We start from the raw sequence: 25395 nt of genomic DNA on the forward strand, positions 1-25395 counted from the left end.
TCAATCAAGATATAGGACATTCCCATTAACCCAGAACATTCCGCCCAGCTGCCCTGCAGTCCTTCCCCACCTCAACCTGCCACACAGAGGCAGCCTCTTACTACTGTGAGTTTCTTATTCTTATGTGGCCAGAAAATGGAACCAAAAACGATTTTACAATTTAAAGCTGGCAGAATAACATTAAGAACCATAAAGCTCCATGTTGCCTGCACGCGCTGGTAATATGCTTTAATCCTCTATCAAAAGCTTGTCTAATAGGTGGTAGGAAGAAGGGCAGAAAACCTTGAGCGTGGTTCAATTAACAGTGTGAGCATGGATACAATTCGCTAAAATGTTGGCTGTACTTGTGTGGATTCTTGATCTATTCTAAGCAGGTTTAAATAGGCTTTTAAAAGATTTTCTTCATCTGGGAAACACTAATTTCAAGTAGTGCTTCCAGCCCTCCCATTTCTGATACCAATAGCCGGTAGAGTGATTTACGGGTAAAAAATACAAGGTTTCCTTTTTGAAAGACTTTTGATTATGCCAGATTATCTTTTGGGTTGAAGCTGGGAGTGAAATAAACTAAATATCATTTGTTTTGTCATAATCCAACTTTTTTTATTGGAGTATAGTTGGTTTATAATGTTGTGTTAGTTCCAGCTGCACAGCCAAGTGAGCCTGTTATACATATACATGTATTCACTCTTTTTTAGATTCTTTTCCCATATAGGTCATTACAGAGTATTGAGTAGAGTTCCCTGCACTATATAGTGGGTCCTTGTTTTATATATAGTAGAGTGTGTATGTCAATCCCAATCTCCCAATTTATCCCTCCCCCTCCTGACCCCCTGGTAACCATAAGTTTATTTTCTATGTCTGTGACTCTCTTTCTGTTTTGTAGATAAGTTCATTTGTACTCTTTCTTTAGATTCCACATATAACGATATCATATATTTGTCTATCTGTGTACAAATAGGAGCCTCTGAGCACTCTCTCCCTGCTTAGAATCAGTTTACCCCACTGATTTTTCAGTGGTTCACTTTTTCCAGTTTTAGGAGATAGGCGATGATAATTCACATACAAGACAATCATGAGAAAGGCACTTGTAGGTTTTGGTACACTGCAGATTTAAGAAATCGCTAATACTAGCAGTTCTACTTATAAACCCAGGTACACAATTCTGAGATCACCCACATTGTAATTCCTGGTTCCTCTCAGCCAACACATCCATAGCCTGGAGAGGCATTTAGTCTCTGACTATAATCAATGGTGCGCCGGCTTCCGGGAGTCAGAGTTCTGTTTTGGGGTGCGTCGCTGCATACTTGGGTGCCAGTTCTTTGATGAGATTCACGTAGTCGGTTTTTTCAGCACAGGCCCTGCACTCTTCTCCCCAGCTGTACAGTATCTGTTTCAGCTCTGCTACTCTCATCTTGGACAGGTCCACGGATGCCAAGTCCAATTTCTTTTCTTCATGACAAAGAGGAAACGCACAATTTTTAAAAAACAAAACCAACTATGAAACATTTAGGCAAATAGTGTTACTTATCTTAGTGCTGACTACCCTATGATCCAAAGAGGGGAACAGTTCCAATGTCTATGGAAATCAAGACACACATAAGAAAAATGTATCGTATGTAAAGTTATTGGGATAACTCATGAGCTATCAGACTTCCTTTCCATGGAATTATACTTGCTTCAAAATAGAGCCTGTGTAGCTCTGCAGTATTTGCTACCGCTCTGTGGCTTCTCAAGATCAACGTTCATAAAACGAATAGCACTGCATCCTAATTACCGCTCCTGAGGTGAAAATCAGGAAATCAATAAAAGGTGCCTTGGGATGGCCTTGGGTGTGCGGCCAACTGAAAGCCATAGATTGTAATTAACTGGAAAGTTATGGTTCACTTTTTATACAAAGATGTGTCTGCGGTAAAACAGATGAGCATACATGATACAAAGCACTAATACAAACTGTGTTTTAAATACAAATTTAAAGAATTTAAATACAAGTAAAGAATTTAAATTAGTTTTTAAATATAAATTTAAAGAAATCCAAACACATGAACAAAATTAGGAGCATTCTCACGGATTCTTAATTGTTTTGGATCTCTGCTTAAACTCACCTGACTCCCCCCCCCCCTCCCCGCCCCGGGATTACCAAATCATCACAGGGTTTATATACAGTCCTGTGGGGGTATAGCTACCTCTCTAGTGCTGGTGCCTCGGTACCAGCCAGTCTGGCTCCTAACAATCTTGCCAATAATACCTGTCACCAACATCTAACTCCTCTAGCAAGACTATTGTTTCCCCTGTTTAGAGATTATCTGAAGAGGATGTCAAGAACTTAGCTCTTATGGCCAAGCCCAAAAATAGAAAAAAAAATTATGCTCCTCTATAATATACTCATGACTATGATTTCCCCATGAAAAAGGGGCAGCTTTTCTCTTTCCAAGGAAAGTTTCCTTCACCCTCGCCCACCACCAGGTGTGTGCTTGAACATAGATACAGCGTTTAAGTTGACTTATTAAACAAACAGTGGCAGCCCAGGACTTTTTCAGCTTAACATCTCTTGAAGCATTTCTTTTCTTCCCTACCTAATAGAACGTGGCATTTAAAAGCCTTTTAATAACCTAACATAGCTGTCAAGTGATTTATCAAAAATTTCCAGTAAGTGCACCTAATTTAAAAGTTGGATTTTGGACTTAGGAATAAATGTAATCGAGGAGGTAAATGATCTCTACGCAGAAAACTACAAGAGTTTGATGAAAGAAATTGAAAAAGACACAAACATATGGAAAGAGATTCCATGTTTACGGTTTGGAAGAATTCATGTTGTTAAAATGTCCATACTAGCCAAGGCAATCTACAACCAATGCAATCCCTACCAGAACTCCAGTGGCACTTTACACAGACATAGAAAAAAAAAAATCCTCAAATTTGTGTGGAATCACAAAGGACCCTGAATAGCCAAAGCAATCCTGACAAAGAACAGCAAAATGCTGATTATAGTGAAGAATACTGTGCTATATATTTGAAAGTTCCTAAGAGGGTAAGATCTTAAATATTCTCATCACAAAAAAAGAAATGGTAATCATGTGATATGATGGAGCTGTTAGCTAACGTGGTAATCATTTTGCAATATATAGGTATATCAAATCAACACACTGTACACCTTAAACGTACACACTATTATATGCCAATTATACCTCAACAAAGCTGAAAATAAATAAAAGTTGGATTTTAAAGCCTTTTTTATTTGAAGGGTCAGCTACACTCTGTGCTCCAGAGAATATTTACATTTTTTAATAGTGATTCTCATTCTTGTAAAAAACAGAGCAAGGAAAAACATTCTTTCAGGTCAAAACCCAAATAACACCTTCCTAATTGAAAACATAATCCAAGTCTATGCTCCTCTTGTTTGTTAATTTCATGACTGATGTGACAGAATACCTTTAAGAGTAGAAGCTTTTATAGCCCAAATTATTAGTATTCCACAGCTCAAAGGCCCCTGTTCAATCTCAGCTTTCCTGCCAAAAATAAGCTGGGAAGAATTTGGAACTAGCAGTCTATTCAAGATAAATGGTTGAAGGAGAAAAATACTTTTTTGCAAGTATTGGTAGTGTCTTCAGTTTATTCTAGAGAACTTGGCATTTGACATTAATTTTAAAAGGGAGAAATGCTGTACAATACCCTAAAGCAACAGGGAAAAGGTCAATACTGAAAAGGCCTCTAGACCATAGCTCCCCAAGGGCCTCTAGTGGCCAGCACTGCCAAAACATGAATAAGTATTCATTTCTTCTCAATACTATCTGATTAATTTTTCAATTATCCAAGGAGCCCAGTAAGATCCCTTGCTCATAGTAAAAGTTATTCAAAAGAAATTTATTGTATGGAAGAATCAGCACAGGTTTGTCCCTTTGGGGACTATCATTTATATGGCCTCACTGATTCCTGCCTCTGCTTCATTGCTTGGAAGCCAATAAAAAGAAACCCCTGCCCCATCATCACCACCCTGGAAGTTAGGGCCTGCTCTTGGCCAATTGAGAAACAGGTTGTCTTTTGTTTCTTCTGACCTTAAACCTATTTAAAGCCAGCTGTGTAGTTATGGTACATGGGCTTATTACACAGCTCTGCTGGAAAATGACTAAAGTAATTCAGAATTGGGTGCTAATTAGGTAGTTTACAATATTATGCCAGGTATGTAACAGAAAACAATGACATAAGCAAAAGAAATGGGGTTCTACTGGTGGAATTACAGGTGTTAGGATAAGCTGAGGGGGAATCCCCCAGCCTTTTATCTTTTAAAATATTTATTTATTTATTTATTTGGCTATGCCAGGTCTTAGTTGTGGCACGCGGGATCTTTAGTTGCAGCATGCATGCGGGATCTAGTTCCCTGACCAGGTATCAAACACGGGCCCCCTGCATTGGGAGCACAGAGTCTTAACCACTGGACCACCAGAGAAGTCCCCCCTCAGCCTTTTATAATACCTAGTCAATCTACCCAAAATACTGGCCCAGATACAAATCATCTGTATAAGAATAGATCTATGTATGTAAAATTTATAAGGCCAAGGATAATGTTTTAAATAGGACATCTTCCTTTCCTAGCTATTTATTTTAGGCACCCTTGATAAGCCTGTTTCATCAGGCAAAACCTGATTTGATGTGAATAACCTATTTCCTAAAAGTTAAAGCTGGCAGAATGATAGCTCTAGGAAGAAAGTTAGAATCCCATTTAAAACTATAGAGTCCTTACATCACCTTTGAATAGATGCAACTTTTGTCTTAACAGGTTACCAAGAGCTAATTCACCACAAGTAGCTGCTCCCTTGATATTTTGAACTCTTCTTTGATATACGCAGTTGACAGTGCCGTGGGGATTGAAGAGTTTAAACTTGGCCATTCGGGTAGGCAGTTTTACCTAAGGCTGATTGTGCTAGAATTCATTTCTCTTCCCCCAAAGAAGTTCCGATGGCACTAGGCACCATTCAGCAGCCCAGCACCCTATTAGCAAGTGTAGAATTTCTTTCCTTCTAACACTGACTTTTTAGAAACCTGGCCCTGTGTTTAGAGAGTTGGCAATACATTGGACATTTGGGGGGAAAAAATTTGACTCCGTTATACCATATTTCAGCTCACAGATCTGACTGTCCATCTTCTTCAGCTTCTCACAGATCTTCACCGCAGGCATGTGCACACTCATTGGGCGAGTGACCTCACTTAGGATCTTTGTGGCTGCATCTTTCGTTGCTCCTAGATAGTAGCACTGAAGGGGAACAAAGAAAATTTAGGGGCCCAGACACTGAAAAAGGCAAGTAGTATAGTTTCAAGAGGTGAGAAAGAGGTTAACCTAGTTTTCGTGGCCCAGCTTTTAAATTTAACCCCTGCTAAGACACCAGAAAACAAATGACTCCATTCTCATGATCAGCCTAATTAGAAGTGCCCTGCAATTCACGTGACGCTTAAAGACTAATAATAAGAGCTAACACTTGCTAAATGTTTTGTCTGCCAGATGCTGCTCTGAGGGCTTTAAAGGTATTGATGTGTTTAATTCTCATAACAATCCTGTGAAGTATTATCCCCATTTTACACCCAAGCCAACTGGAGGTCACTCAACTAGCAATTAGAAGAGATTGAGTTAATTAAAAAATCTATCCTTTTGGCTGTGGAGTCCATGCCCAGTTCCATCACGTTCTAGTGTCTTTCAAGCTCTCTGACAAGCATTTTACATTTAAAAATATAGAACTCACTGGCACAGACAAATGCTGAGATTTTGCAGTGTGTCAGTGGTGAGCAGTCAACAAGGCAAATGTAACTGACAAATTCAACATGACAATTTTAGACATGAATTGGCCCAAGATTGTCTTTAGTGCTGTAAACACAGTATATTGAAACAAGCCATTTGTGTATACCCAGGAAGCACCATTACAAGATAATAAAAGTACTTCATTAATTATGCATAAATAAGGGTGCAAAAATATTTTGGTTTCACTAATTGTCTTGATAAGAAATGGAAAGTCTACCCACTCGTAAGTTCTCATTAGGAATTCAATTGCATAATTTCATTGAAGAAATCGTAGAATTGGTTGCCTGTGGTTTTTTCAAAAAGCCAGATGAAACCAGACATATTCTAGATGGAAATACATTGACTCCATTTCCCTGAAAGATCAATTTCTGCTTGCTTTCTACAGTGAGCCTGCTTGCGGCAACCATCCAAGAAGGAGAACATTAAATTCAAGATGAGAAATGAAATGATTAGCAGTTTTCTCCAAGCACAGGGGGAAAATGAAAGGTGAACATCTACCATACCAGGCGGTTTTCTTTTCCTTTGACATCCAAGCAAAAACTGATCAATTCTTTTTCTATGGTGTCCAGAGAAAAGTTGACTCCTCTGGTTATCAAGGAGTTGTAGAAACGGTTCAAGAATTCTTGACATACTAGAAGGAACAAAGAAATTATGTATTTATGCGCAATATCACCACCACCAAGCCCATGTATATGTTTCTCTCACCAAATAAAAAACTTTGAGTCAATGCATTGTGACAAATGAATTCAAATTTTAAGTAAGAATGGTTTCAGGCCTGTAGCTTTTAGCTTAGTATTGGGCCTTGAATAACATGTTTATTGAATCAGTCCATCAATCTGTAGAACCATGTTCCACCTAATATGAGAACTTTCCCACAAAATGTCTAACCCTAAAAGAAAATATTGCCGCGTCTGGGATACGATGCTTGGGACCACTTTGTTTAAAGCACAGAGAAAAACCAGAATGTGTGACTTGAATGAAGCCCCTTGGTAATCTGCATCTGCCTCTACGTTCCAGTTTGAACTCCAGTCTGAACAATCATATTCAATCACAGGGTCCAGAGTCAGTGAAGAGAGGATGCACAGAAGAGGCAGAGGCAGTAAGAACAACCATAGTTACCAGTCGTTGGCACCGTTCTGGGTACTTTATGCGGGTGAACTCATTCAGGTGTCAGAACAAAGCTCTGATGCAGATACATTACTCTCCTCCTCATTTTACCGATGAAGAAACTGAGTCAGAGAGAGGCCAGTGAACTTGCCCAGTGAGTGGTAGAGAGGGAATTCGATTGCAGGTGGTCTGACTCTCGGCCCACACGCTTGCCCACTAGGTTAACTCTGCAATAGGAGGAGGCAGCTTTCCCACGTTGTTTTCCCAAAGGGGCAAGCGTCTTAGCCAAGCAAGCAGACAAGCAAAGGGAGGCCAGAGCTTATGCTGGAAAACAGCAGCCCTAATATTAGAAAGAGAATTCTAGCGAAATATCGTTAAGGAAGAGTCGCAAAAATTCTAGGATAAGCAGGAGTAGATTTAACAATATAGCCAGACTTTGAAGGAAAAAAATTACAAAACTTTATCAAAAGACCTAAGAAATGGGAAGATAAGCTGCGTTCAGGGATGGGAAGATTCAATATTATGGGTGATAATTATTTTTAAGTAGATCTATAAACTCAATGCTGTTCTAATGAAAATCCCAGTAGGATTTTTTATACGTTTGACAAGCTGATCCAAAAATACCTATGAAAGGAAAAACAGGAGCAAATGAAAGCCAAGAAACGTTTGAAGAAGAAGGAGTTTGGGGAGTAGATCTTATCAGATATCAAGACCTGATTCTAAAGCCACAGCATTTAAAACACTGTAGACCCATGGAACAAAATAGTGAGTCTAGAAGTAAATGCACAAATCTAGACAAGCGATGCTAAAAATCAGTTGGCGGGGGGGGGGGGGTGGATTGGACTAGTCAATAAACAGTACTAGCACCACTTACTTACTATGGAAAAAGATAAACTTAAATCCTTATCCAAAATAACACACAAACGTGAATCCCAGGTGAATAAAGACATCTGGGAAGAGCAACACTACAAAAGTTTCAGAAGAAACCATAGGAAAACATCTTCACGGAGTCAGGATAGAGGAGGATTTCTTAAAGAGGATACCGAAACATAGATCATACATTTAATTACATCAAAATTAACCAGTTTTTTAATGCAAAAGAAACCAAAAGCAAATGATAAAACAAGCCACAAACCAAAGGAAGATATTTACAACTCGTATAACCCACAAAGGATTAATATCCAAAATACATGAAAAGTCGCCATGGTCATATGCTTCGGTCCAGTCATTGTCAATGACTGTAACCTCTCTATAATCTCGGTGGAAACATCTCATTGTCCAATCATCGTCTCCCATCTTCCCAGCTCACATCCTCTAACATCCTAACACCAACAGCTCCCTGACCCCGCCATTGATTCCTCTTCCCCTGCTTCCTCACCCAGCTTAGATTCCATGGGTCAACATTATAATCACTCCTTTGCATACAAGTTCAACTCCCTCACATCTCTCTCCCTTGTTGAACTCACCCAGCAAAACCCTAACCCTGGTTAAAACCAACTCTCCACCCACTTTGCACCTCTACTCACCGAACATGGCTGGAGGAAACAGCACAGCCATGCTCTCTGGTCTCACTGTCAATTCACGACCACTGATTTCAATGAGCCACCAGTGCTCCCAACAGTCCCACTACTGTCCCACTCCCAAAATGATGACCACACAGCTGCTTTTTCTCAAACCTTGTCTACCACCTCCACCCCATCCTCAGTGATGATCGTGCTTCCTGTTTCTCTCAGGGGCAAAAAAAAAAGCAACAGGAAAGAACTCTCACTTCCTTCTACCACCACATCCACCACACTTGTACCAGCAGTCTACCTTAATTCTGTGAACAAATTGTGACAACCCTTCCACCTGCTAAAGTAGATTCTAGCAACTCCCTGCTGCTGCACTTCTGCCCTCTCTCTCTCCTGTCTTGTTCCCATTAACGTGCTGTTAATTCTCACATCTTAAAAGCAGCAAAGCCCCTCTCAACATCACATCCCCTCCCAATACCAAACACCATCCCGTTTCTCCACCCCTCTTTAAGAAAAACACTGAAAATTTTATACTTGTGTTTCCAAGTCTCTTCTCTCTCCCTCTCTGTCCCTCCCTCCATGCCTGCCCAAGTGGGAAGGTGGCAGGGAGGATGAATTGGGAGATTGGGATTGCCATATATACATTACTAATAAGAAAAAATATCAGATTGTACACTTTAAATATATGCAGTTTATGTATGTCAATTGTATCTCAACAAAAGTTCTTGAAGAAAAAAAAAAAGAATCCGCCTGCCAGTGCAGGGGACATGGTTTTGATCCTTGCTCCGGGAAGATCCCACATGCGGCAGAGAAACTAAGCCCGTGAACCACAACTACTGAGCCCGTGTGCCACAACTACTGAAGCCCACACACCTAGAACCCGTGCTCCGCAACAAGAGAAACCACCGCAATGAGGAGTCCGCACACCACAATGAAGAGTAGCCCCCGCTCGCTGCAACTAGAGAAAGCCCATGCACAGCAACGAAGACCCAACAAAAGCCAATAAATAAATAAATACATAAATTTATAAAAAATAAAATGAGAAAAATAATGTCCCTTGCTGCCTCTTCCCCATTTCCCCCAAACTCAAAGCTTTCACCTTCAACTCTTTTAGCTGATTCCTTTGGAAGTTACAAGTTTTAAATTACATGTTTGTGTGGCTAATTCCTGAGTTTTATTTTTTATATTAGATGTTTATTATAGGTTTTTCCTGTGGAAGAGAAAGATTTAACTCTTTTGCCCAAACCCACCTCTTGTAAAAAGCATTCGGTTGGATGTTTTTATGTAGCCTTATAATCTGTCTTTTAACTTGAGTATTTACTAATTAACTTAGTGCTTGAAAAATATAATAATGCCACCTGCAGGAAAAGAGCTACAACTCCTTCGAAAAGATAATGATAAAGTTTAAAATCAGGTTAGTGGAATTATTAAACCATCAGTGTGCTAGGAACATTATTTTCAGCAATTCCATCCACACCTTCTAGAACTGAAGTTGGTCCCACATTATGTGGTCTAGCTTGATTTTGGAGGGAAAAAAAGACCCCAGATTAGTCTTACTGGTACCAGGAGCAGGGGGGAATTGCTACCTAGGAATAAAATGCATCTTGTAATGAATTAAGACTTTAAGAATAACCAGAAGTTCTTGAATAATTTGTATACTACTTCATTGTTCCAATTTTATTTTTAATATTGCCTTAAATAAACTAGTTCCCAACTCTACACTCAGAAAGCAGTATAGTTAGTGATTGAGTGCTTGGGCTCTAAAGCCAGACTCTCTGGGTCCAAATCCTGGCTTTACTATTTAATATTTACTAGCTGTGACTTTGGGCCTTTCAATGTTGAATCAGCTGACAGTCTAATTGCCGTTCCTTTGAAATTCATCAGTCTTCATTCTCTGTGATTAAGATTTTCTCTTTTTTCATTTTGTATTTTGCAGTTTCCTTCTGATGTGGTTAGATGCCGAATTATTTTTATTTATACTGTTTGGAATATACTGGACTTCCAAATCTGTGGGTTGATGATTTTCATCAGTTTGGAAGAATGAGCTGTCATCTTTTTTGCTCCATCCATACCCTCTCTCTTCTCCTTCTGGTAGTCCAGTTAACATATGTGGGAATTTTTCTCTTGATCCACATTGTACCTTTATCTCTGTTTCATATTTTTATTCTCTTAATCTCTCGGTGACTCCTTCTTGAAAATTTCTTCAATCTTCTAACTCACTAATTCTTTTCTCATCTGTGTCTAATCTGCTGTTAATCCCACTAATTTCTATTTGTACATGTTTATTTCATTCTTTTCCAAATGTGGTTGGACATTTTTAATAGCCTCCTGCCCTTTATTCATATTTTCAGTCCCTTCCTTTATTTCTTTAAACATAATGAACATATTTTATATTCTGCACCTGATAATTCTAATACCTGAAGCCTTTCCAGGTGTGCTTCTTCTGTCTCTTGTCTCAACTGGCTGTCACTTATGATGCCCTTCTTCCCATGGGTTTGTGATTTTTCTGAACGTGAGCCTTCTTTCTTAGAACTTTGTGGGAATTATTAGAATTTTGTGGGACCGGGTCAAAGGTGGATTCCTATAGGTGAGATTAACATTTGCTGATGCCTGCTTGAAATCCCTTTAAACTAAATTCTCAGTTTGAGATGTTTTGGACCACACAGGTTGGCTGTGTAAAGTTGGGCTTCAATGCATGTGTGTGGTAGCTTGTGAGTATGAGTGATCAGGAGACATTTTTTGTTTTCCCTTTTATTCAGTAAAAAGTTCAAGTACTACAATTTCTTTTACTCTCTAAAGAATGGTGGTAGAGTTGTGGTTATTTCCATATCACCTTTTATAATGAAGGTCTAGCTCTCTGGGGTTCCAAACTAATTGGGGGAGGATCCAGACTTACACTCCTAACTTGGGAAGGTTCTGGACCATGTCTTTTTTCTCTTTATTTATTTTACTCATTCTCTTTATTTTACAGCCATGAAAATCTAAGTTCAGATCGCCCAGGTGGCAAACACCCCCAAGAAAAATCCCAGGTTCGAGGTCCCTTTACCACTTTTGGTTTCCATTTTCACATTGTTTTTGGCCTCTGCCTGTGCCTTACTAACTTACACTTCACATTTTCACATTCTTATTTTATCCAGTGTTTTTAGTTGTTTTCAGCTGGAGGGCCAGAAATGTCAGTTTTTAGAACATAAAGTCATATTTATTCCTAACACTATTTAATAGGAATAGAACACTAAATATAATAGCCATGTCGTGGTTTTAACAAATATTTGTTGAGCAATTACTAAGTGCCAGACAGTATTCTATAGGCTGTTGCAAAAACAAAGTTTTTACTCTCTGGGATTACATTCTAGTGAATAAATAAAAGTATCTTATGGCTGTGAAGAAACATAAACTTGGTAAGGAGGACAGAGGGTGACAGGGTAATAGTATTATTCAGAATGGGGTGGTCAGGGAAGATCTCTCAGATAAAGTCGGGTTTGAGCAGAAACTTTAAGGAAGTGGGAGAACAGCTTAAGTGGAGTGCTTGGGAAGGACTCTCCAGGCAGAGGGAAGAAGAACGCAGGCGTGTTCTTGGGCAGGTCCAAGAACCATAAGGGAACCAGCATGGGGGAAGTAGAATGACCAAGAGGGAGGGTGGTAGAAAATGAGGCCAAATGAGCAGCAGCGTGCCAGGTCATCTAGGGCTTTGAGGCCATGGTAAGGACCCTGGGTCCTGCTCTGAGATGGGAAGCCATTAAAGGTTTTGAGTAGAGGAGTGCGGTGGTCTGACATTACTTTCAAATTATGCCTCTAGAGGTTCTTCGGAGAATAGACTGAAGAGGAGCAAGAATGAAAGCAGGCATAACCATTTGGAGGTTCTTAAAATAGCTGCATATCTTGGACCAGATGGGAGCATTGGAGGTGATGAGAATGGTTGGATTCTGGATGTATTTTGAAGGCAGAGCCAAAAGAATTTGTTGATGGATTGGATGTGGCATGTTGGGGGGGTGGGGGTGGGGGTGGGCAGAGATGGAAGTCAAGAATGACTCCAAGGATTTGGGTCTGAGAAACTGCAGGAGTGGAATTTCCACTTGCTGAACTGGGAAGACTGCAGGAGAAACTAGTTTGCGGAGACCAGCAGGAATTCAGTCTTGACGTGTGATGTTTGAGATGCTTCTAGACAACTGTGCCAATTAATTTTATGTGTCCACTTGGAGGATGTTTTTGAATGAGATTAACATTTAAATCAGTGAACTCTGGGTAAAACAGATTGCCCTCCATAATATGTATAAGCCTCATCCAATCAGTTGAAGGTCTGAATAGAACAAAAAAGATTGGCATGAACAGAACCAAAAGATTAGCCTGAATAGAACAAAAAAAGCATGAGGGAACTCTCCAGCAGACTGCCTTTTGCACCATTGGCTCTCCTGGGCCTCTAGCCTGTTGGCCCACAGTGCAGATTTTAGACATCTCAGCCTCTGTAATCAGGAGAGCCAATTCCTTATAATAAATCAATCTGGATGGATGTATGTATCTGTTTATCTATCTGTCTATCCATCCTATTAGTCTGTTTCTCTAGAGAATCCTGATATAATGTACAACAATGCGAACAATAAGGAGCTGCTGGGTTTATAAATCTCGAGTTCAGGGGTAAGTTCTCGGACAAATACTAAATTTGTAAGTCATCAACATTCAAATGGTATTTGTGGGATGAGACCATAGGATAGGAAGAGATCTTGGGTCTCAGTCTTGTGAAACTCCATTGTTTAGAAATTGGGAAGATGAAATGAACCAGAAAAAGAGTGAAAGGAGCAGCCAGTAAGGGAGGATGAGAATAAAGGGTGAGTGTGTCCCAGAAGACAAGCGAAGAAAGTGTTACAAAGAGGGACTGACTGATCAGCTGTGTTAAATGCTACTGATAGAATGTGGAAAACGAGACATTTGCCAACATGTATTTTGCTGTTTAATTAGCAAATAGACCAGGTAAGCAAGGGAGACACCTGCTGTAATGATGCATGCAGAAACCATCTTTTAAAGTCTCCTAGTGACCTGTAATTCTCCTCTTCCTGCAAAAGAAACCCTGTGACCCGATGCCTCAAAGCTCTTTCTCTACTCCCACAATACACCTTCAGATGATTCCTACACCACAACTGTTGCTCTGTCAATGTATTACCTACCTGATGGGTGCTTGGAATTCTAACTTGTATTTTGAAAGATATACTTTTGACTCACTAAAAGCTATATAATATTTTATTGCAGCATATGTGCGTACATATATTCAACAGAACTGCATGCCTGCCTTATGCCCTGCACCATGGTAGCCACTGGAGATGATGTGGTGAGAGAAACAGTCTTGACTGTCAAGGAATACACACCTGGAGGAGACCAGGACAAGTTGTCAACACTAAGACATGTAGTAGATACCGTGAAAGAACAAAGGGGAGGCATCTCCCTGGAGGAAACTGGGAGATCGCTGTTGTGGCAGTAAGGCAGGTGAAAATGGTGAAAGTCTGTGAAAATGGTGAAGGTCTGTAACAAGGCACTGGAGCCAGGGAAGGAAAAAGGAACAGAGTCAAGCAGAAGGTAGAAACAATGGACCCAGTGCTTGATGGGTTTAGGGGATCAGGTAGAGAGAAGTCTAGTTTAGCAGACCAGTTATGTACTGATGCCATAAGTATAACAGGTTTTGGGGACTGAGAAGGGGAGGAGACGATGACTTTGGTTTGTGACTCTATTGAGTTTGAGGTATAAGATATCTAAGTAGGGATGTTTGGTCATGAATTGGATGCAAAGTCTGGGACTTCAGAAAGGAGGTGGGGTGTGTATAAACATCTGGGATTAATCAGACTACAGATAGGTCAATTCTGATTGCATGGAAGAGTTCAGACTGAGAAGAGGGGAGGGCAGAGGGCAGATTCTGGAAAATTCTAATAATGAAGCCATGGCTAGAGAATTAGAAGCCTACAAAGATAATATGAACCAGTGGGCACAGAGACAGGAATCAAAGGCAGGGGAAAAGCAGTATCATAGCCATCAGGAGAAGAAATTTTCTGAAAAACAAAGAAGTCAGTGGTGTCCTGTGCCACAGAGAAGTCACAGTAAGAATGGAAATTTATTCCTTGGGCTTACATGAAGAGACTACTCTCACTATAAATCACCTAACAAATTAGTAATTTAAGGATCCTGGCATGTATTTTTTGCTATCACCAGATAACCATATTCCTTTTATTTATGTTGTAGGGTTTTGTTTATTAAAATTAGTCCCATAAGTGAATATATAATTACTTCAAAGTAAAAAAAAAATTTTTTAATAGTCCCATAATACAGTCCTTTTAAAGAGATTCAGAAATGTTTACATTTTTTTTTTTTACAGTAAGCTTCACATGACCTAAAGCAGTCAGAAACTTGAATATTCACAGGGCCCAGGCAAGTAAAATGAATGGGTAAAGCAAACCAAGTCTAGGAAAAACAAAAACAAAACCTAGAGAACACGTGTCCTTTCTAAATAGAGCAGCCATGGCCAATTCCCACTATGTGGACATGTGGGCTAGACTTGACTGGTCACCTGGTTTTCAAGATAAGCCAGGAATCTGAATTTTTTAATATGACGTCTCCCGATTTCAAAATGTAGCCAATGAATTTAGATGTTTTTTTAAAATACTTTGTGAACTTAGTAAAATACATCAATAGGTCTCAGGTGGTTCGTGGACTATCAGGTTTTTACTGATAAAAGTCAGTGGTGTCCCATGCCACAGAGTAGTCAAGAGAAAATGGAAATTTGCCCTACAGTATGTGTAGTGTAGCATTTTAATCTTATATATACATTGAGGGGAAATTAATTGGCTAACGATAGACTCATAAGCAGAAACAGAGCCAGATCTAGACTTTTTCTTTTTGTTGTAAAACCAGTATCTCATTTGCTGTGATTCTACAGCGTGAACAAAAGGAAATACACACCCAGGTTAGTCAGACATGCAAGTTAATAATCACAAAATGCTGTAACAAATTCAAGAAAGATGTTAGAAGCGTCACATTTAATTAATCCAGATGCTCTGGCTCTTCTGAAATGTTTCTAAGTAGAAGCTCTAGAAATTAAATTACTGATGACTAAGCCAGTCAATTGTTTATGCCTCACAAACTGCTGCTTTAAACGTGTGGTACCCAGTTACAAGGGATCTTTAACTAGAAATTACAACTTAGCTGAGCAAATATATATATATATCTAAAGTTTGACAATAACATCATGTAGATATTTTAAATTTCTGGAGAAAAGTTTAATTACTGTAGGGCTGACAGAAAACTGGACTCCAATTGTGAAGACTTTATTCTGTTATAGTACCGTCTATACTCACCCATTCATTCAACATATATTGTGAACCTCCCACTTCCTGTTATGTAAGAATAGATTCACAAGCTCAGGGAAGGGTGAGGCGGATATACATCTAAACTGATTATTTCAATGAATGAAACACGGAGGTAAGTCCAGGAGGAAGGAACTAGCACAGCTAATTATCCCTTTGATCTCGTTAACAGCCCTCTGAGGTAGGTATTATCATGTTGATTTTGCAAGAACCTGTACGGTGGCCTCAGAGCCAGAAGGCCGGGTGGGATGTAGACCCACATGTTCTCACTCCAAGTCCACAGCTGAGATTCCGTAAACAGAAAAGGAATCATTCTTTTGTATTCTTCCTGTTTCTAAGGAGTTAAGGCACTCCTTTGTAAAGCAACTTTTCCTTGTAAAGCCCTAACAAGTGTTAGTTATGTCCTTCGATTTAAGCCATTTCAACTCAATTACAGACAATTTGTCATGTTTTGTCCTTTTGGGAGTTACAAAGTGATTTGAACTTGAAAGACTTCTGTTCAAGGAAAGGCAAGTCTCCCCGGTTAGGGCAGCTGAATCATTTTGGCGCTAGGGTCGTCTGCATCTAGATGCGTTTGCACAAAATCGAATCCAAATCCAAACCCACCAGCTTTGCGGCAGTTTAATAGAGCAACACCAAGAACGCGGCGTGGGCCCGGCTCGGACTTCTGCCCAGGCTTGGGCGAAGGCGATCGGAAACCAGGGCCAGGGCCCGGGCCCGTACTTCCTGAGTGAAATGCTATTTATAGCCAGGGCCCGGAGAAGCCAAAGCCGACAAACAGCTGCGCTGCGACGCGGTGTCACCGCCATGCAAGCAGGTTTCACACCGCTCACCTTCACAGTCGGCGCTCGGCCGCCCCCCGGCCTCCTGGCCGTGCGCCCGCTCCGGGTTAGAGACCCAAAGCCCGGCGCAAAAGGCCACCATTGCGGCTGGGCCCCCACACCACATGCCGAGCCAGCAGCTCCCAACGCCTTGCCACCTGCGAAATGAACAGCCGCACTGCTATACCCCGGGGCTCCCCCAGGATGCAGGAGGCTAGAGCCGGGATTGGAAAGAATCTGCCGGGAGTTGCTACGACAAATGACGCAACACAACCGTGAGTTTCCATTGGCTCTCAAGGAAAGGGCATGGAAGGGGGCGGAACGAAGGAGCGGCTTTCCGTCCCTTCCGACCCGCGCGTGCGCACTATCGCTCAACGCCGTGCCGTCCCAGCGGGGCGGGGAAAGACGCACTAAAGCTATTCGCCGACTGCTCAAGGGGAAAGGCGGGACCTTCACGCTGATTGGCGGCGACTCAGGAGGCCGCGGCGGAGGGACCGGACGCAATGGGCGGGCGGGAACGTGAAGTCCCCGCGGTGCCTGATGGGGCTGTTCCGCGGCCGGGCGCTACAGCGGCTGGGCGTCCGCTCGTTGCTGCTGCCGCCGTCTCTGCCGCCTCATGGCGGCCATTGGGGTTCACCTGGGCTGCACATCAGCCTGTGTGGCCGTGTATAAGGTGAGCGACTCGGGGAGCTGGGCTGCGGGTACCCCGGGCTCTGGGTGTGAGGCCAAGTCCTTTGGTCTCCTGCGGGGCTGGGAACGGTGTGTCGCCGGCCTAGGGAATTCGCGCGGAGAGGCGGTTCTGCGGGGAAGTTTCACGGCTAAGGACTGGGCAGACCCGGCCGTGTCCCCCGCGGTTCCTCAGGGAAGGCCGCTGCGGACCCGGCACCTCGTGGACGCGGGAGGCCCCGAGGGGAGGCGGGCCCGCGGACGTCGTGGGCACACGAGGCCCGGAGGGGGACCTGAACATCTGGTACCCGAAGATTCTGGACATTTGCCAAGAAAGGGCGGAGTGGCCGCGATCTGGAAGTGGAGCTGTTGATCCCGCGAAGCGTGTGAAGCCAGTTGATGGTGTGTGCTCTATTCAGTTGTCCTTGCTGGAAATGAGAGAGCCTCATTATGGGTTTGGGACTTACTCTCATGCATGGAGAGGTGGAAGGCACAGTCATAAGGGACAGCCCTGATACTAGTCTCACGTTTAATCCTGGAATGATTTGTAAGGAAAAGCCAAAGGAATTAATGCTACTTCATCATATATCGAGAAAGGGGAGAAAAACGCCTTTATAGGGAAAGGAAGAGAAGTAAAAAGGTTAACTTGTTACTGTATATAGATAGGTTGTTATTATGTCTGTTGTGTTATCACCTGTGCAGAACAGATTGAAAAAATGAGGTGGTTCTTCATGGAATTCTGGTCTTATTAAAATCTAGGAAAAATAAGGATAATTACATCTACATACCTAAAATATCGATAAAGCAGTTTTTCTCTCCACATATATGTCACAGTAACCCTGGCCCACACGTGTCTGAATATATCTAAAGAGACTGTGTATTTCATTTCAAAAGAACTAATGTAGTTGTGTGTTTTTCTCCAGGATGGCCGGGCTGATGTGGTTGCAAATGATGCAGGTGACAGAGTTACTCCAGCTGTTGTTGCTTACTCAGAAAATGAAGAGGTACTGTTCCCCTCATTTTCGTACTTTGAACTAAGTAAAAAATTACGTGTGCTGTAATGTGTTGTTCTTTTTCAGGTTGTTGGATTGGCAGCAAAACAAAGTAGAATAAGGAATATTTCAAATACAGTAATGAAAGTGAAGCAGATCCTTGGCAGAAGGTATGGAATAAAATAATAATTATACCTATGGTAATAAAGATGTGTTTATATATTCTAAAGGTAATGTGAAATGAAAGTAGAAACACCAGTGTGTTTTTTTTGTTGTTTTTTATGACTGAGTCATTTCACAGAATACCCCAGGAGGCTTTTATCTTCTTATATTAGTGCTGAGTCTTCTCAAGGATGGGATTCACTCAGACATTTGTTTCTTGCTTTCAGGTCTGTTAGTATTGATAGATGCCAACATGCATTCAGTTTTGATAATTTGTGTCATTCAGAGGTGGTAATTTGGACTTATCACATTTTTATAGTACTTTTTTTAACTGAGGGAACTTGAAAGATTGTGTGTGAATTTGAACATTTCTTTGCACTGTAGTTGAATTTTGTGAAATCTATTATAATCCGTGAATATTTACATAGAAGCAATTGATTTTCTTCCTCAGATCTTTTTGTGACACTTTCTGGGAACTAACTTTTCCAGTTGGCTTACAAATTTAATCATTTAGGGAAACAGCTTAATTAATGTCTTAAGAATCAGGTTAATCATCTGTTGTAACTTTAATTAAAAAGATTAAAGAGGCTTGCTTCCCCAGACGTCTGTCTCCTCAAATTATAGATTACCATGATAATTAGGGGTTTTCATTTTCACTGGAGTTGTAGTGCTTGATATAGTGATTTTAAATTTTCAAAGTGCTTTCACATCTATTATTTCATTTAATCTTCTCAAATCCCTGTCAGATTGGTAGGGCAGGTTTTATCCCTCCCTATTTCTAGATGAGAAAACCAAGGCACACAGAAGTTAGGTATCCCTGAATTAGTTAGGGGGTGAACTAGAAAGGACTGCAGTCCAGGATGCCTAACCCTTAGCCCCAGGTTCTTTCCTTTCTACTTTGTCAGTTGAGAATTTAAGTAAAAATTTCCTCATGTTGATTTTAGGATTTGGGCATCATGGATTAAATTTAAAATTTATTTCTTTTATACATACAGATATTTTTTTCTGCTATCCCTTACCTGTGTTTAGTTGAACTGAACTTGATACTCATTTTTTTCCCTATGCATTTAATTTTTTTCCTACTCATTTAATCTCTATGTATTAAGTCAAAAACTATAGTATTTTATAGAGAATTCAGTTTTCTATAATGATACTTATATCTCCATATCCATTTATCTGTTGACAAAATTTAGTACTGAGCATATTGGAAATAATTTGAGTTGGTACCAAAATTTTTCAAATTATAAACTGAAAAAAAAAAGGCAGGAAATTATAAAAGCTAGATTCACTCACTGTAAGCAGCCAACAATATGTTTTTCTAATTAAACTTTTTTTTTGAGATAATGGTAGATTTACATACTGTTGCAAGAAATAATACAGAGAGAGTGATTGTAGTCTGGATTTACCATTTCTCCCAATGGTAACATCTTGCAGAACTATACTGCAGTATCACAACCAAGATACTAGCATTGATAGAATCAAGATACAGAACAGGTCCACAGATCCATCCCTTTGGTAGCCCTGTTCCGTTTTTTGCTGCTATTTTGGGGCAGGCAGTCGAAGTAAAGATGTAGGTATCTTCTGCCAACTTATGCAGAAAGCTTTGTTTAGCAAGAACAACCTCAGCTCGCTTTTCTGGCCCTGGAAGTTACCTCTTAACAAAGGATTGCAGTGGTGACAGTCAGCTGGGCAATACGTAGCCGCAGCATGCCACTTAGGCCAAGGTTAGTAAGAAACCAGCCCCTTCAGACGTGTTGCTACACCATGGTCCTGCTGGGACTTCTCCACAATGAGCTGCCTCGTGGTCCAGGCATATCCCCTCCTTGGTCTGTCTACTTACAAGACAGTGGTGATTTTTACAGATACACAGTTACACCAGGTCTCAGCCTTGGAAGCACTCTGCCCTTCGTGGAGGAGCCAGTCCCCTTGTTACCAAGCCAGTAAGGCTCTTTTTTAGCTCTTGATACAGGACCCATCCTGAGCAAACTCCCAAAGTAGGGCTTTCTCAGTGCTGGCATCCTGCCTCTTTGCAACCTTCTTACAGGTAACACCACTTAACTTGCTGCCACAATTATCCTTACACCCTCCCTGTAACTTTCATTCCCCTGTGGCCTTCCAGCCAGAAATGCGGTCCTTGGACCTGGCTTCTCAGCAATTAGCCCTGAGAGGGAAGAATCGGCTGGCTCCTGGAGGTAGACCAGAGCACACAGAACTTCCCCACACCTTCAGATCGGCACCTTGCTGGCCAGGAGCCTCCTCCAGCTAGCCTTCCTTCCCGGTCCGCTATGGCCGCTTCCAATAGCAGTGCGGGCATCCGGTGGTCCAGACAGGAGACACGGACGCTTCTCTCCATACTAGGCGAGGCAGAATATATTCAGCGCCTCCAGACCGTGCATCACAATGCAGACGTCTACCAGGCCGTGTCTAAGCGGATGCAGCAGGAAGGCTTCCGCCGCACCGAGCGTCAGTGCCGCTCCAAGTTCAAAGTCCTGAAGGCGTTGTATTTAAAGGCCTATGTGGCCCATGCCACAAGTATGGCTGATCCACCACACTGTCCCTTTTATGATACGTTGGATCAGCTTCTCCGAAATCAGATAGTGACTGACACAGACAACTTAATGGAGGATGCTGCTTGGGCCAAGCACTGTGATCAGAACTTAGCAGCCCCTGACACCCCAGGGGAAGAGGGAAGCAGGATTCTGGGAGCCAAAAGGACTCAGGCAGCAGATCATCAGCCTGTCTTGAAAACAGTTAAGGAATCAGATGAGGATTGTCAACTGAGGATCAGTGACCAGATGCGAGAAACCAGTGACCTCGAGGACTCCTGGGATGAATCCTCGGGTGCAGGTAACTCCCAAGCATGTGAAGGATGGGGTCCCAGAGTCACTTGGTTCTATCCAATCAGTATATGTTTGGATGGTCACCTCTTCAGTATAGTCCCTGTCTCTTTTTTTTAAACGTAATGGAAAGATAAAGGGCTCCAGATTTTTAAAAAGCTATGACCCTAGGTGTGTAAGGTATTAGAACTCCCTTAAACTTAGGAGTACTCTTTAGAACCAAACTAATTTTGGCATTATTATTAATGGGGACTTAGGAATCTGTGGCTGTAGAGTGGGTTGGATAGCTGCGTGGAGAGGGGCTCAGGAAGGCGGGGGGGAGATTTTGGACGTATGGTTACAGCAGACCAAAATGTCCAGATAAGAAGTGGAAAGAGGCCTTGCTGGGAATACCATAGTTTTGTCACTGTCCCTTAACTTTGCTGCTGGCTCCAAGCATTCCGGTAGCAGGAATGTCCTCTCTGCAACATTGTTGCTTTGTTTTTCAGGGTGCTCTCAAGGGACCCCCAGCTACAGCAGCTCCCACCACCTTTTCAGAGGTGCAGCTGCTCCCTGTCAGAGCAGCCCCCTGACCAGACTGGGTGTGTCCGGTGAGCCCAGCCCCTGCACCAGCTCCAGGCGAAACTCTCCCGGGGTGGCCTCGGCACAGCGGCCTCCAGTCTCTTCCTCCAGAGTTCCTTTTGTTTCTGGTGGGGATGGGCCTTTGACCAGTGAACCTCCTCCCCGGTGGGCGAGGCGAAGAAGGCGGTCAGTGGCCAGGACTATCGCAGCTGAGTTGGCAGAAAACAGGAGGTTGGCACGAGAACTTTCAAAGCGGGAGGAGGAAAAATTGGATCGGCTGATTGCCATTGGTGAGGAGGCCAGTGCTCAGCAGGACACTGCCAACGAGCTACGCAGGGATGCCGTGGCCGCAGTCAGACGCTTGGCCACAGCGGTGGAAGAGGCAACTGGTGCTTTTCAGCTAGGGCTGGAAAAGTTGCTTCAGAGGTTAATTACAAACACCAAAAGTTAGGAACTGATCACACAAGGGTGTATTTCCTACTCTGTCAGAGGCCCAGGTCCAACAGCTGCCTTCTGGTACCCTGGCTCCTTTCCCACACGTCTCCGCTAGTTGAAAGACCTTTCAGAAACATGAGAGGTGGCCTAGTAGACAACAGATGCAGCCAAGTCCAGAGAGCTAGTTATTAGCCCTGGCTTCATCACTGAAGTGAGACAGTTTAGTTTACCCCTCTACGCCAGTTTCCTCAGCTGTTACAAGGGGGCAACCTGCCTACCTCACAGGGTTGTTGTGAGGATCAGAAGACTTAAATAGATGTGAAAGGGTTTAAAAGTTTGAAAGCACTATACACATGTAAGTTATTAAAGCATATGACCTTGGCTGAGGTCAGGCTGGGGTGAGGCACAGCCTAGAATTAGGGTTGTATACCATGACCTCATTGCTTGAATCTTTACTAGTTTAACTTGACCGTTTCCTGGAGTTTACAGTCCTCACTTCTTTAAATTCCTCTATAGCTTATTAGGCTAATATGAACACAACACGTATTGGTACCTTTATCTCTTCTAGTTTCATTGCTGTGTCTGTGACATAGCCACTAGCAAACACTCAATAGGCAAACCATCTTTCCCTCCATTTTACTAGTCCTTAGTCTCTTATCACTATGGATACAGTTCAGAACTGACCAGGAGCCACAATCATGGGTTCATATTGATAATCTTTGATATGAGAAATTGGCTGTCTTATAAAATATTACATGTAAGTAAATTCTTTGCATTCCACATTTTTTAGGTTCCTTTATGTGCATAATTATATATCTTTAGGTTTGGTTTGCCATTTGGGCATCGTAGAAACAATTTGGATTAAATCAGTTTCCCAGATGCTTTTACCTAATTTTGTTCTTCTCTATTAGCCTTTTTTCTGTCTAGTATGTTACAGAAGGCAAGCCCTAGAAAACTTTTCTTCTAGGGAACTTTCCATGGCCACTTTTTCTCATAAAATATAGACAAAAGTTCACCTCTTTAATGGCATATGGTGGAATAGAACAGCTTTGGGAACAGTTGGGTGGTGTGGATAAGGACAACCTGCAATAGATAACTCTGTTTAAGCGCCAGCCCTCCACAAATGCATCCCCTTTTCCCTCCAAAACACACACACTTCCTAGAGGAGATATGGTGGTGCTGAGCCATACTTCCAATTTACTCTAGAAGAGAAGCCATTACTGGCCATCATTAACCTAACTTACAGCTCTTAGTGGTTGTACGTTTGTACTTTCAGAAAGTGCAAAAAGGAGACTTGGAATTTAAAAAGCTTTCGACTAATCTAGAGGCTGAAAAAAAAGTGCAGGTCTGTTGGGAGAGGTTTTGTCTTATATTTCGCCAGCTTGGTTTCTTATCTAAATGCTGGAAATACCAATAGGTGGAGAAATGGTCCAAACCACATACGTGTAACCAGGAGTAGATGGCAAGCAGGCAAAGCTGCTCTGGTGAATCGATGGTTGTACAGGGGGCAGCATGAAGCAGAACACACTGGAATCTAGTTAGAACCCCTAGATTCTAACACTGCCGCACTCCGTTGTATTGAGCAAATCACTTGCCCTTTTTGTGCCTCAGTTTCTTATCTCTAAAATGAGAAGTTTGTATTAGATGACTCTTCTTGTACCTTCCAGCTCTAAAAAATAGATGCATAACACAACAAAGGCAAAATGAAATTCTGATTGCAATATTTTCAGTCACAGCAGCATATTAATGTATGTGAAATACTGGTAACAATTGTGTTTTAAGGAAGCATTCTGTGGTATTAATATTTATAAACATACTTGTGAACTTCTATAAGCACCACACCCAGGCACAGATTTCTTGCTTTAAAGGAGCATATATTTAAGGCACGGAAATGGAGATATAATTTTTTTTCCTCAGTTGTTTTAGGCCCTTACACAGAGGGATCTGTGTCAGTTATGACTGGATAACACTACTATAGATAGGTAGACTTTCTGAAAAAACAGGGAAGTACTTGAAAGAGTTAGGCCTATACTATATTAATCTATTAATGGTAGCAAAGTACACAGGCAGGGATTTATTTGAGATAAGTGTTAAAGAACAGAAGTCGAGGTGAAGTTTGGAGGTAGTAGTGTGCAGATCTAAAGAGTGGAGTAACTTTAAGGTTGGAAATAAAACGAAATGGAAAAATCTTAAAGAGGTAAACAGGAAAATTAAAAAAAAGAGGCCAAATCTTGTGAAGAGGAGGGAAGTTGTAATAAGGGGAGGCTATAGGAAAACAGGCTCAGAAATCCTGCCTGAGCTGTAGGCCCAGCCGTGACTCCCTGTTGGTCTGCAGGCAGGTCACTTCGCTGTTCTGTACCTCAGGCCCCTCACCTGTGCAGTGGGAGGCTATCCCAGCTACCTCACAGGAGCCGTGTGAGGGCCCAGTGGACAGATGAATGTAAAGAGGCTTCCAGACATGGCGGGCTCTGTACTGGGACGGGGGTGGGAAGAAGCCCAGTAGCACGTGAGTGCTGGTGAGTGTGGGGCAAGGGCCAGCCAACTGCAAGGGGCGCCTCAGGAGGGAGGAGGAGGAGGATGAAGGCCATGGTACCACGGTAGGAGTGATGCTCTGCCTCCTGAAGCCCTCGACGTAAATGGTGCTGTGTATGCCAACCTCCCACCACCCTGTGTCTCTCTGTTAAGCAATTTAATCCTAGTGTGGACAAATAAAGTTGTTATCTGTACATAGCCTTGGGTCAGTCCACTACTTTCTGGCGCTACCGTGATCATTTGTTGTCACCTCTGGTCTCTGCTTTCTGCTTCTCTGCTGGCTAACCTCTAGGGTCTGGCCTCTCTGTGGCCCTCACAGCTGCCTGTGCTTCTTTCCTCACCTGAGTGAGGCCCTCTTTGCATGGCAGTTGAGAAAGAATTTTCCATTTCTAAGAGTTCTATAAATTCCATTAAAGTAATCCTTTTCTGGAAAATTATCTCGTCTGAGTGATAGATAACATAATAGAAATTATCCTGGTTGACTTAAATTCTGCTCTAAAGGAAACAGAACCACTAAGTGTCATGCCAAAATTACAGTATTGGTGGGAAAAAAATTACTGTAAGCACACAGTCTTTTTTTTCTTATCCTTAAAATATTTGTCCAGGATATAGTATGAATACTGGGTTTAGAAAGAAGTTG

The 25395-nt window shown here is 41.9% G+C and overlaps 3 protein-coding genes across 5 annotated transcripts in view; 2 read left to right on the forward strand and 1 right to left on the reverse strand.

Annotated features, from left to right (window-relative positions):
- Positions 1-1169: 1169 nt before the first annotated feature.
- Positions 1170-16817, reverse strand: CDNF (cerebral dopamine neurotrophic factor). 2 transcript variants are annotated; one of them, XM_057732424.1, is made up of 4 exons: positions 16583-16817; positions 6292-6419; positions 5107-5248; positions 1170-1449 (listed from the first exon to the last, which is right to left on the reverse strand). In XM_057732424.1, the coding sequence occupies exons 1-4, from the start codon at positions 16695-16697 to the stop codon at positions 1271-1273; spliced, it is 564 nt and encodes a 187-aa protein (XP_057588407.1). In that variant the 5' UTR covers positions 16698-16817; the 3' UTR covers positions 1170-1270. The 2 variants fall into 2 exon arrangements, with proteins under 2 accessions (XP_057588407.1, XP_057588408.1); XM_057732425.1 differs by lacking the exon at positions 16583-16817 and adding an exon at positions 8422-8471.
- Positions 16818-17090: 273 nt separating this feature from the next.
- Positions 17091-25395, forward strand: part of HSPA14 (heat shock protein family A (Hsp70) member 14) — a 34056-nt gene continuing 25751 nt past the window's right edge. Inside the window, exons 1-4 of one of the 2 annotated variants that reach the window (XM_057731635.1) lie at positions 17124-17243; positions 17433-17638; positions 18160-18240; positions 18316-18398. In XM_057731635.1, the coding sequence (XP_057587618.1) occupies positions 17636-17638; positions 18160-18240; positions 18316-18398 (167 nt within the window). In that variant the 5' untranslated portion in view covers positions 17124-17243; positions 17433-17635. Of the gene's footprint in view, positions 17244-17432; positions 17639-18159; positions 18241-18315; positions 18399-25395 lie in introns of both variants that reach the window. The other variant, XM_057731634.1, reaches the window with a different exon arrangement.
- On the forward strand, positions 20537-25294 carry MSANTD7 (Myb/SANT DNA binding domain containing 7). The gene is made up of 2 exons (XM_057731636.1): positions 20537-21237; positions 21716-25294. Exons 1-2 carry the CDS (start codon positions 20676-20678, stop codon positions 22237-22239), a joined length of 1086 nt encoding a protein of 361 aa, XP_057587619.1. The 5' UTR covers positions 20537-20675; the 3' UTR covers positions 22240-25294.

The sequence above is a fragment of the Hippopotamus amphibius genome, chromosome 4 (assembly GCF_030028045.1).
Source record: "Hippopotamus amphibius kiboko isolate mHipAmp2 chromosome 4, mHipAmp2.hap2, whole genome shotgun sequence".
In the NCBI taxonomy this organism is placed as follows: Eukaryota; Metazoa; Chordata; class Mammalia; order Artiodactyla; family Hippopotamidae; genus Hippopotamus; species Hippopotamus amphibius.

What these genes read in the sequence shown, in the direction of transcription:
- CDNF (XM_057732424.1), bottom strand. Translation starts at nt 16,697, where the DNA reads ATGTGGTGTGGGGGCCCAGCCGCAATGGTGGCCTTTTGCGCCGGGCTT. An exon ending in GCCGAGCGCCGACTGTGAAG is followed by an intron (nt 6,420 to 16,582) that starts GTGAGCGGTGTG and finishes TGTTCCTTCTAG; the next exon opens with TATGTCAAGAATTCTTGAAC. An exon ending in AAGGAAAAGAAAACCGCCTG is followed by an intron (nt 5,249 to 6,291) that starts GTATGGTAGATG and finishes GTTCCCCTTCAG; the next exon opens with TGCTACTATCTAGGAGCAAC.
- MSANTD7 (XM_057731636.1), top strand. Translation starts at nt 20,676, where the DNA reads ATGGCCGCTTCCAATAGCAGTGCGGGCATCCGGTGGTCCAGACAGGAG. An exon ending in GGATGAATCCTCGGGTGCAG is followed by an intron (nt 21,238 to 21,715) that starts GTAACTCCCAAG and finishes TTTGTTTTTCAG; the next exon opens with GGTGCTCTCAAGGGACCCCC.